General features: G+C 43.1%; 2 protein-coding genes across 2 annotated transcripts in view; one reads left to right on the top strand and one right to left on the bottom strand.

The window, feature by feature from the left end:
* Positions 1-522: 522 nt before the first annotated feature.
* On the bottom strand, positions 523-2,932 carry ccn1 (cellular communication network factor 1). Its single transcript, XM_087785366.1, has 5 exons — positions 2,759-2,932; positions 2,457-2,679; positions 1,909-2,253; positions 1,632-1,834; positions 523-1,379 (listed from the first exon to the last, which is right to left on the bottom strand). Exons 1-5 carry the CDS (start codon positions 2,804-2,806, stop codon positions 1,077-1,079), a joined length of 1,122 nt encoding a protein of 373 aa, XP_087641492.1. The 5' UTR covers positions 2,807-2,932; the 3' UTR covers positions 523-1,076.
* Positions 2,933-3,646: 714 nt separating this feature from the next.
* Positions 3,647-12,001, top strand: part of ddah1 (dimethylarginine dimethylaminohydrolase 1) — a 68,557-nt gene continuing 60,202 nt past the window's right edge. Inside the window, exons 1-2 of the mRNA XM_087785377.1 lie at positions 3,647-3,762; positions 9,508-9,811. Of these exons, the coding sequence (XP_087641503.1) occupies positions 3,740-3,762; positions 9,508-9,811 (327 nt within the window). The 5' untranslated portion in view covers positions 3,647-3,739. The remainder of the gene's footprint in view (positions 3,763-9,507; positions 9,812-12,001) is intronic.

The raw sequence follows: 12,001 nt of genomic DNA, 5'->3' as shown, positions 1-12,001 counted from the left end.
CCCTCTCACCTGGCATCAGACACAGTACCTTATTAGTTCCCGGTGGCTGTGTTCGACACAGTAGCTACAATAACACAACTTAGTGTGACCACAACTTCCACTGTTACCTCATTATTGTTTTTTTCTCTCCGCCAATGGACCTGGAAGGGAGTCTGGGGCCCCTCCCTGCACTTGTTTACAACTGCAGTAGGGACTTCTAACTGCTGATGAACCAGGTCAATTTGTCAGGTTCAGAAAATAACACAAGCAGCGACACAATAATCGTCTTTGTGCTTGTTTGCATGCATGGTGTCTAATGCCGACTCATTCAGAGCAGCACTTAAGATTCTTGGCATTCTCCCATCGCTACTTGTGGACCCTCCCTCCACCCTTTATCCACTCCCTTCTCAGGATCAGTCAAGTGTACCTCTTAGCAGCCGGATCAAATGAAAGAAGGCTTGCTTTTAGGAATGACATTCCAAAAAAGAGTCAGGAGTTCGGTTGTTATGTAAGGCCAAGGGAACAAAGTGATGCCACACAAAGTTTCATAAATAAATCACTTTTATTTGAAGCATATAAAATTAAATCATTTGTACAATTTATTCCAGTATGACACAAGATATCCAAATAAAGTAGCTACATTATTTTTCGATAAATAATAATATTAATAATAGAAAATAAAGAAAGAACATTCATTCATCCGTTGACATGTGATTCTTTTTGTCTGTGAGTTCAATAGCTGCCACAATACGTGAGCACTGATGCCCCCGTCAAACACGTGTTTGCTGGTGGGAGTTGCGTGCGCGCATATGTACATATACACACACAAGTCAACAGTCTGATACTGAGAGATCGACATATACACAGAGGATGATATCAATGACTTACATGAATGTACAAATAGTAATTACATCTTGCTCCATAACGAAGCTACGCTCCATGCTCCGCTAATACGAAGCTTAAGAATGCCGACGAGGTCGCAGCGGACAGTGCACTTCATTGACGTCCTCCTGGTGCAAGCCAACGATTCCTTGGGAATCAAGTTACAACAAGAAGTAGTTCATGGTGGTCTATGTACACCCGGGAGTGCTCTGGGTTCAGTCCCGGAACTTGTGGATGTCGTTGGAGAGGCGGTAGAACGGGTAGGAGGCTTCGTTGATGTGAGGGCAGTTGTAGGTGCACTTGCAGGACTCGATCATCATGATGTTCTTGTTGAAGGTCTCGCCGTCCTCGCAGCGGAACTTGACGCGGATGGTTCTGGTGTCGTGGGGGGTGCAGCAGCGGCCGTCGACGCAGGCGCCGCAGTACTTGGGTCTGTACTTTTTCAGGCTGGAGCAGCCAGCGTAGGTGAACTTGACCGGCTGGCTGGACTTCTTGGTTCGGCTGCACTTCTTTCCCTTCTGTGGACAGAGCGAAAGGGAAGGTTAGCAATGGTTGGTACAGCTAGCATGGCAGTGGGTGTCGAACTCAATGGTGCAGAGGGCCAAAAACATATGAAATAAGACACTAAGCAACATTGTGTAAAAATAAAAGTAGTTTAATGATCTACCATGATTAAAGCACTCGTGGGCCACATGTGATTATCTGAAGTTACAATTTTGGCCCCCTTGCCTTGAGTTTAGCAGGTATGATGCAAGGTGACTGATGCCTACCTTCAGGCTGGTGTAGGGCGACTGGGTGCAGGGTCTGACTTCACAGATCCTGGTCTCCTTGACAAGCTTGCACTCGCTGTTGTTGTTGGTGACTCTGGTGGAGATGCCGGTGCCGCAGCTCTTGGAGCACTGGGACCAGGGGGTCGTCTGCACGATGCACTTCTGGCTGTCGAATAAGTGGATCTCAGCTTGCGGCCGGAAGGCTGTCAAAAAACAGGGCAATGGTTAGAAATGTGTCTCGAGTTTTCTTGCTTGAATCTTCCAGAAGGTTTCTCACCGGGTAGAGACTTGAGTCCTCCCTTGAAAATGGCAATGAGCTCATTCCTGTTGGTCAGGTCTTTCTCCAGCTCCTCAGTCAGCATGTCTTTGCCGAAGATCTTCTCCAGGATGTCCATCTCCTTCCCGTCGTCGCACACCCACTCCTCGCAGCACTTGCCAGGAACCTTGACCAGGCGTGGGCTGGCACAGCCCAGGTTGGGCAAGGAGAGCTCCTGCGGGCACAGGGGCACGCAGCCCACCGCCCCGTCGATGCATGTGCACTGGTGTTTACAGTTGGGCTGGAAGCTCTCTCCGTTCTGGTAGATCCTGCTGTTGTACTCGCATGGTCTGCCTTCTGATTTGGCTGGAGAGGGAAAGAGGAGAGGAAGGTTAGTGAGTTGAAACTAAAATTCTCTCTGAGACTCTTTGAGGTTGAGGCTACATTCCACAGAGCTGAATAATTCAACTCAACTCAACTCTGAGGATGATGTGAAGGTTCACCTCAACAGTCTCTGAAATGATTCTGGGCTCCATGTTAAGTGTATTTTGGTGATCTTGAATACACACCTCGGCAGATCCCTCGGCTGGTGGCAGCAGCAAAGCTGGCTCCAAAGTTACACTCCAGGCCCTTGGTGTGGTCGCAGGGCTCCGTGAGCCCGCAGTCCTCGTTCAGCTGCCGCGCGCACACCTTGCAGCACCCGCAGCCGTCCAGCACGACGCTGACGCCGGGCGCGCACCGCGGCACCTCCACCGGGCACTCGCACACGCCGGGGCAGGAGGCTGAAAACACCTGGTCACAAAAACATGTCATTGGAAACTGTTCTCCTCGGAAATGGAAAAGTAAAAAAAGAAGTGGGACAGGGACTCACCAGCTGAAGGCTTCCGAAGAAGAAGAGGACGAGAGCGCGCATCAGCATGTTGGATAAAAGTCTTGTGCGTGTTTCAAAAGGGAAATCTTGGTGGATATTCCGCGTCTCTGTGGATGTGTCCGCTGGTAGTCTCCTGGAGGAGCGAGTGAAGCTCTCGAGTTAAAGAGAAGTCTGCTGAGCTCCAGCCACCTCCTCGCTTTTATACGGTGGTGGGGAGCTGACGTCGTCTCTGGACTGCCTGCTGAACTGTTCCCAAACTATGCCAGGAATGTTTCTCGGCGCATTTTCCATCCAAGACCTAAGCTCCACCCTGTCTAAAACCTTCCTTTTTTCCTTCTCCACTGCTTTTTTTTCTCCTCCGTTCGCCTCCAGTCAGACACACTTTTCCTTCTCCTTTTTCACATGTTTACTCTTCATCATCACTTCTTTTTCTTCTTCACTTCAGCTTCATGAGTTCTCTTTGAAGCGCCGTGGTTCACTTTTACAACACAATCGCCAAAGAAGTTTAAAATAGCAACACGTTGTGCTCTTCATTCTTCAGTCTATTTCTGGCTCTCGGTGCTTTTATTCGAGGCAGCTAACCCCTTCCAGATGCAAGGCACACGTAACAAAATGGCCATATTTGGTATGGCAGCCCTTTATTAACATATTCCTCTCCCCTTTTGGCCAGAGGACCACAGAAGCATTCCTGACGGCTGAAATCCTTGTTAAATATGTTCTACGCGCAGGGAAATTCCTTTTTTTTTCATTCATTCAGGCAAATTTTACTTATTCACGCAACCTGTCCATCACGTTCAGAGAGAAGGGGGGTCGACTCCTATACAGGAGTTCTGATCCAGTAGGTAGAGAGAGAGAGAGAGAGAGAGAGAGAGATAAAAAGACTATACACGGGTTCTATTTGTGAAATGGATCCCATCTCGGTGGTGCGTAAAGACGCAGCGTGATCGTCTGTACCTGGATGTTTACCTGATCACGTCATCTATGTCAGCCGTCACAGACCCCTGGTGAGTTCACACCTTTGACCCCCCTCTGTTTGGAAAGGATTCTCAATATCATGCCATCAATCACCTTTTGACCCTCACTACATTTAGTGACGCGTTTATGTCGTCTCTGACCAGGGGATGCGCAGAAACAGAAGTTGTCATGCTATTTTTCATAGATAAGTGGGTTGTTAGTTGTTCAAAGAGTGTGTTTGTTGTCTCGGAAGTGGGAAGGGGGTGTGTCTGCGTGCGCACATGTGCACTGCTGCTCCCTTGTTAGTCTTTCCGAGCAGCAGGGAACTGTCTGGCCAGTGCGGGGTTTAACATTGAACCTTCCACCAAAATCAACCATTGCTTTGTTGTTTTAAAAGTGGAATTGTGATTAAAAAAATAAATAAACTGAGTTAAGGCATTACGCTTTCATTACGCAATTCAGATATTTTTGTTGTGTGTGTTACAGTATTTGATGAGGGAGTCTAACAGGGTGATGAATGTATGAGAGGGAAGCTGATCTTAAGATTCTGAGATCATTGTGTACAGTGAGTGTATGTTTCATCATACAGTAGTGTAGGTGGCGCTCTCAGTTAAACATATGTGAGGTTTTAATGAATAAGTTGTTAATAAGAGCCAAAGAGAAAGAAGGAGAAGATCAAGAATATCATTTGACTGTGTGTGTATAAGGTTTGGAGAAAAATCAGTTTTAATTTTTTCAATCACCCAAACTGTAGGGCAGATTTTTATCAGTGTTATCTTGTGTCACTCTGTTGAAGTAGTTAAACCCGGCCAACATTCTGAGCAACTTGTGTCTGACAGGGTGATTCTGATTTGCTTTATTTGACAACAGTTCACTATAATAGATTTTTTATTTGCTGTTTAATTTAATTTACTTGCTAGCATCATAGCTTAACATGAAAAAGGCTGTTTGCCCAGGTTTATGTAACTCTCTTTCTTCTGAAAATTTGATTAATTATTTCTTACTTTGTTTTCTGTTTTTTCTCTTTCTGCTTTCCTGCTTCCCTCTTCTATTTCCTTGTTCTTCTTCTACACCACCATTCTTGGTCCAAATCTGGATTGTCTACTGTCACTACTGTCGTTCCATACGTTCTGAGGAAAGAGTGTTGTCGTCCTGCGTCACTGGAGATTCTCTCTTTTCCTAATGATCCCGTCCGTCGGAAAGAAAGTGGACATACGTTAGTGAGTGGTGATTACTGCGACCCTTACTCTTTCCATCCTGGTTGTTGGACCAAATTCCTCATTAGACTAAACAACCACCCGGAGAAAGTGCAGATGTGCCGGTTGTTGGTGGCCCAGTGTGAAGCTATTGTAAGATCCCAGCAGGACCACCGCTCAGGAAGTCTGCGGTGAGCGGCCTCACAGTTTATGTCTGATAGAAGAGGATGTGTTTAGACAACAGATTCCATTGTAGCACGTCCAAGATAAATGTCATAACTGAGCCATGTATACCGGCTACACTTCCTCTCAGCGCCAAATTGCTGATGCTCCAGGATGTCTGCTGAGTTACGGTAAGTTTTGATTATGGGTGGGACTCAAGATGAAGAAGTTGTTTAGACAGAGAACAGTTGCCATTCCAAATCTAATCAGTGTCTAGATCTTTACAGTGAAACTATGACAAGCAGATGTTCAGATAACAGTGTTCTGACAAGGTTTCACTGAAACATGTTTGACTTGTGTGTTTACTGGTTGTATTTAATACTTTTTACAAAAGTGATAACAAGAAAAAATCCCATTATACTTCCTTCTATATTTCCGGCAGGTTTTGGTGTCATCGACCAGATTATGCTCTTATATCTCTAGGAATTGTTATTGTTTATCCCTCTGAAATGAAAAACCCTTAACCCCATGTATAGCTACCAATACTAGCTATCAAAAAAACACAGCTTGGACATAAACAGTTTTAACCAGACCAAAAAGCAACTCAGATTGTGGAAATACATTCACAATTTCATACCAAGGTAACCTGTTTTATTTGGTTTTTGAATTAATTCTTTCTGATGTTTGAATGAAAACATTTAGATTGAGATTCATACTTCTTCTTATTTTGCTTGTTTCTGATAATGATATCGTCCATGCTAATTTAATCAGAATAAGTGCTTGAGTGAATATAATGATACTAGAGATATTTTGGGAAGTACTCTGTCAGTGCACCAATCAAATGGCTGAGAGGAAGGAGGAGGAGAGAAAAGAGGGTCATGAAATCTCAGACAATAACATCACGTACCATGTGTCATTGTGTAATGAAGTTGCATGTTGTTTCCTTCCACAAGCTGTCTTGTCTTAATCAATTATATGAGAGCATGTTCTCTCCGCTGTCTTACCCTTTAAAATTTCCTTCCTCCCTTTCAAAATCAAACCTTGGCTGGAATAGTTTTTAAACAACTTCATTCTTTGCTCTTTAAAAACACAACTGATATCCCTAAGAAGGTTAACCATGGATGGCTCCAAACTCTGGAAAATAAGAACTTTCTGTCTATTTTTAGATGCCCACTTTTGAGTGGCTGCGGCGCACCTGTACAATCACACGTGTCACACTTTCCAGAGTCTCATCAAACTAATAGTAGGGATTGTTGTCTCGGACGTCCACAGCTGGAGGATCGTGTCGGCTTTCTCTGGTTTCTTTTATAACCGCAGCGTGTCCTAGCCAGGTGTTCATGAGGGCTTCCCTTCATCTCCACTAACCCAAATTCCACACCAGGGAGAGAAACAGAGTAGGAGAGAGGGTCTTTTCTTGAGCCACGTCGGTGTCTGGTGAGGAATGATGGAAAAGGGGTCTTGACTCAGGTGTTGGTGTCGACCAGCCTGGCTGGAGTGGAAAAAAAAGGAATGTGGGGCTCCTGGAATGTTTAGAGCAGTCAGGGATAATTGAGTGAATCTGGAACAAGAAAAGACAAACGGAGGTCCCGCCGTGGAAGAATGTGCTTCTGGGACGTCTTAAGAAACATTCCATCCGCTCAGGCGGCTTCACTGAGTCCAGGAGCTGCTGTAGACGGCACCACGTGGGAACGTTCGCTTCCACTCTTCCTCCTCTCACACGTACTGTACACAAGACAGAATTCCACACAGCCACAACATCAGTTTAAAAATGTGTCTTCAACCAGCTTTGTTTGTCGTTCCAGACTTCAACAGAGAGGCCCTGAGATGTTCTCAGGCCAGAGCCGAGATTATGAAGAATCCATTTGAGCTACAGCTAAACATGACAGAAAGACGGCTGACACACAATTATCTCAACTGTGCTCTTCTCCACGTCTCTCACACATGGCAGACTTTGCCTTGCATCAAAATGCGTAGTAAACCTTGAATTTTACCCAAATTGCTTTTAGGAAACTAACAAATAAGTTGGGGTAGTTTTGAATTTTCAATGTATCTGTAATCAATATACAGTATATATTAAACAACTATCCAAACTTTGCACTTAAAATTGTAGTTTGACCCTAAAAATAAACTAATTTCAAAACTGCGTCAAGAGATATAGAAGACCTGTTATGGAATTGTCTGTTGCTATTTCGTCAAAATTGTTTTTGATTTTTTTTTTTATTCTCTCAAAAAGTTTATATTCACATTTTGACTACCATTTAAGTTTCCATCTGAATATGTCATTTATACTTATTCTTTAATGTCCTTAACATATCTTTTTACTAAGCCACATATCCAGTTAAAGATTGAAAACAATCCTAGATTTTACAACACTACCTACTAAATAAGTGAAAAATTTTCAGATAATTTCTTTCAAACTTTTAAATGTGTTTTTTCTCAAATGTAGCCATTAGCTTTATTGCCTATCTGTCTACATGCTATGCTAATTTACTAACCTCAGCTTCCTTTATTTTCCTTTATTGTGCTTGTAAAAACTCTGTATCCTGACACAAAATACCCTAATTGAGTTTACATTATAGTTTTATAGAGCACATTTTCAAGGTCACTGTTAATCGTGATAGTAGCATGCTAAAAACAAAGTGTTCTCATGGTGCTAATCTTTGATCTATGTTCTTTGTCTTTATCTTTAGACTTAGATTGTGTCATCTTGTTTTTTATGTTCTTGTTCTTATTTTATTTTTATTTTTATTTTTTCATGAAAAATTGCTGTATTTTCTGTGGCTATTGGAAAAAAACAATTTCAATAAAGTTTTACCTTACCTTACCTTCATCGGGTACACCAGTGTGAGACATCAAGAACTTCAGGTCATGAGCAGCGTTCTTATTCAGTGGGGGTGTTCTGTAAAAAAGGTGCTTAACTTAACCTAGCACGTGTATTTCCATGTTCTTAGTATGATCGTGATCTTCCTCGCGTTAAATGTTCAACTAATGTGAAAACCCAACTCTGCTGACACAATTCTCCCACGGCTGAAATCTCAGCAGACGAGGGGTTACAAGAGTGAAGCCCATTATGATGTAATAATGGGCTTCACTTCTCCAGCCAGCTGTAATCACACCCCTCTTTGTTTAAACAACGAGTCTCTTGGACGTGGAGGATTGATGACGCATGGTGACAAACCTTTATGCTTGACCAATCACAGCAGAGTGGTTTTGTGCAAACAGACACATACGCTGTGTTTCAAATCGCATACTAGCGTACTCAAAGTTAGTATTTTTAGTGCGTTAGTGCGTCTTAATTCTTAGTATGCGAAATTTAGTGCGCCATGCACACTAAATTGGCGTACTAACACGCCCACAAAACTTGATTCGATGGACACTAACCACCCTAAACAGCCGCCATCTTAATGACGTTTTAAACGGATGTTACGTCATATATAAATGCATATATATGCATATACTTACAGGTGCATTTTCCGCAGCAGTAGAAGGATGACACGTCTTCGGTGCGGATACCAGCTTAAATATCTCACGATTATTTATATTCTCATATTTTTTCTTTATTTCTTTTTTCAAAGTTGCAAAACGTGCTGCCAGCAGGTGTCTGCGATAGCGTTCAAACAGCTGGTTGAAACATCATTAAATAGAAGTAGAAGAAGAAGCTGTCATGTGATTTCCGGTTAGTGTGTAGCAGCAGTGTTTGATTTGAGACATACTATCTGTGGAAAATTTGCGTACTAGTTAGTACATACACTAAACTGATGCATACTAACTTCTAGTATACTAAGAGTAGTATGCGATTTGAGACACAGCAATAGGTCCAAGATCAATTTAAGGGATTTCCCTTTAATGAAATAGGTGAAGGTAAAATGTATTCATGGAAACGTGTAATCCTGGCCTCAGAATAACTGAAGAAAACACAGAAATAAAACTATCCATTTCTTCAGAGACAACCATCTGTTTGATGATTGAAGCGGTAGGAAATGTGTGTTATTTGCAATGCTGGGAAGTGACTTTATTTTAGGTTCAAAGAGAACATTGTGTTTTTGTGTAACTTTGGTTTCAGTCCAAAAACGAAATCATTGTGAGTGTGTCTGGAGGTCTGCAGTTCTGTCCAGGGTGTCCTCTGCCTGTTGCTGCCCCCACGACGCCTGCATGAAAATGAATGAACTTCTTTTCTCTCGGTCAAAAACAACAGAAGCTGCACCTCTGACTGAAGTCTTTACTGAGGCTTTGTTCGGTGGAAGTTGGACCCTCGGCTTGTCACTTTCCTGACACGTGACTGTCGGTGCACGTCATCACGGCGTGTCACTCTCCTGGAGCCCCGGACACACGCGCGCAGGTTCCGCAGCCGCAGCAGCTTCCGTCTCCAAGCAGATCAATAACTCCAAACAAACAAAGTCTCTGTCTCACGCACGCCTGCGTCCCTCTGTGTTGCAGCCCAGCAAGAAGCAACATGGCCGGTCAGATGTTCGGACACTTCACCCACGCCGTGGTGCGGGGGATCCCCGCGTCCCTGGCCACAGGGGCGCTCCGGATGAGCGAGGCGGCCGTGGGTCTGGAGGAGGCTCGCCTGGAGCACGAGGCGTACGTGGACGTGCTGAAGAACCGGGTCGGGCTGGAGGTGGTGGAGCTGCCCGCGGACGAGGCGCTGCCGGACTGCGTGTTCGTGGAGGACCCGGTGGTGGTGTGCGGGGACACGGCGCTCATCACCCGACCCGGAGCCGAGAGCAGGAGGGCAGAGGTAGGTGGAGATCCACGCCCGGGGGCTCACGGTAACGCTTGTGGTTCCGTTAGGGCTCAGGAGTCCAGCAGCACACATGTCAAGAGAAACACCAGTGACTCCAGAGCCCCTCACTAACTATATCTTTGATAACATGTTCACACAAATGATGTTGTCTTCTCATGAATATTCATTTTCTCTATTTAAAATCTCACTTTGCACCGTTATATCACAATTTTACATTTGTTATTGCAATAAAGAAAAGTTTTTAAATATAATTCCAATAAAAATGGTCATTATACAACTTGATTTATTACATATCTTTTGACGTAGACGTCTGACTTGTATTTGCACGTTACATGGAGTCAATTGACTCTTTCTAAATTTAATCGGCATATGTTATTTTTATTTATTTATTAAAGTCTGTTAAATACATCATAGAAAGTGTTCTTGAACTTTAGGCACTCAAAAAAAACAAGCCCAAATATACTTAAAGTAAAAAAGAGAACCAGAAAAAAAATTAAAGTAATAGTAGTGTGTACCTTGTGAAATGAGAAAATAGAATATTTCCTGCCCCCAGGCTAGCATTAGCCAGGCTTCTCTCACAATTCATTCACAACTTTTAGCTGACAAGCTAGGGTTAGCTTGGCTAGCCTTCTTATAACGTTAGTCTTTGTTTCCATCATTATAAGACTAGTGTTAGTTTGTTAGTCTTCAGCTGTCTCAAGTTACATACTTGCATACTTAAACTTAGTACTTTTAGTACATAAGTGCGTCTCAATTCTTAGTATTAGCCGAACCAAAGCACGGATTAGAGGAGTGAAGACGCTGATCATAAAGTTCACCCCCCCACTCCCACTCAAAAACATTCTATGTTGGAAATCTTTAACCAAGTATTAAGCAATCATTAAACCACATAGAAGTCATTAACAAGGTCCTTGGGAAGGTTAATGATAACTATGAAAAGGTATTCATAACTTTATGGCAATAAGTAATTATTCAATATTTAAAATACATTTTTGATTACCCAATATAAGTTCAGTTTTAAGCTTTGTCAGTATATATATATATATATATATATATATATATATATATATACATACTTTCATGTGCATTTTCAACCAGCAGTAGGAGGATGACACGTCTTCGGTGCTGATACAGGCGTAAATATCTTGTGAATATTTTGTTTCTCATATTTCTTGATCCAAACAAAACGTGCTGCCAGCAGGTGTCGGTGATAGTGTTCCTACAGCTGGTTGCAATCATCGTTAAATAGAAGAAGAAGAAGAAGAAGAAGAAGAAGAAGAAGCTGTCGCGTCTTTTCCGGTTAGTGCGTAGCGGCAGTGTTTGAGTTGAGACAAACTATCTTCTAGGCATATGTCGAGAATTTGCATACTAGTTAGTATGTACACTATCCTGATGCATAATAACTGCAAGTGCACTAAGTATGCGATTTGAGACAGAGCATTTGTGTTCTAATCTGTTAGACTAGGGTTAGCTTGGCTAGCCTCATGATAACGTTAGTCTTTGGGTTGTCATCAGACAGGCTAGTGTTAGCTTGGTTAGTCTCCTGATAACGTTAGTCTTTGGGTTGTCATCAGACAGGCTAGGGTTAGCTTGGTTAGCCTCCTGATAACGTTAGTCTTTGGGTTGTCATCAGACAGGCTAGTGTTAGCTTGGTTAGCCTCCTGATAACGTTAGTCTTTGGGTTGTCATCAGACAGGCTAGGGTTAGCTTGGTTAGCCTCATGATAACGTTAGTCTTTGGGTTGTCATCAGACAGGCTAGGGTTAGCTTGGTTAGCCTCCTGGTAACGTTAGTCTTTGGGTTGTCATCAGACAGGCTAGGGTTAGCTTGGTTAGCCTCCTGATAACGTTAGTCTTTGGGTTGTCATCAGACAGGCTAAGGTTAGCTTGGTTATCTTCCTGATAACATTAATCTTTGTGTTATCTTCCAGGCTAGTGTTATCTTGGCTAGCCACCTGATAACTTTAGTCTTTGGGTTGTCATCTGACGTCTCCGTCTTTTGCGGCAGACGTTGAAAGACTAACAGCGCTATAAGCTGGAAGTACTCCGAAAGTACTCCTGCTAAATATCCAGAGCGCTTCTAGTGTAGTGAGTAGACAGTGTGCGCTCTGGACTAACCCTTACCTGGTATACTTACTTTTTATATGGCTTTCTTCTGTTTAAACGTCAGCCACAACTGAGCATGA

The sequence above is a fragment of the Callionymus lyra genome, chromosome 2, assembly GCF_982586985.1.
Source record: "Callionymus lyra chromosome 2, fCalLyr1.hap1.1, whole genome shotgun sequence".
Lineage (NCBI taxonomy): Eukaryota > Metazoa > Chordata > Actinopteri > Syngnathiformes > Callionymidae > Callionymus > Callionymus lyra.
The sequence above is the reverse complement of the archived record's forward strand: the minus strand, read 5'-3'. Positions and strand labels throughout refer to the sequence as shown.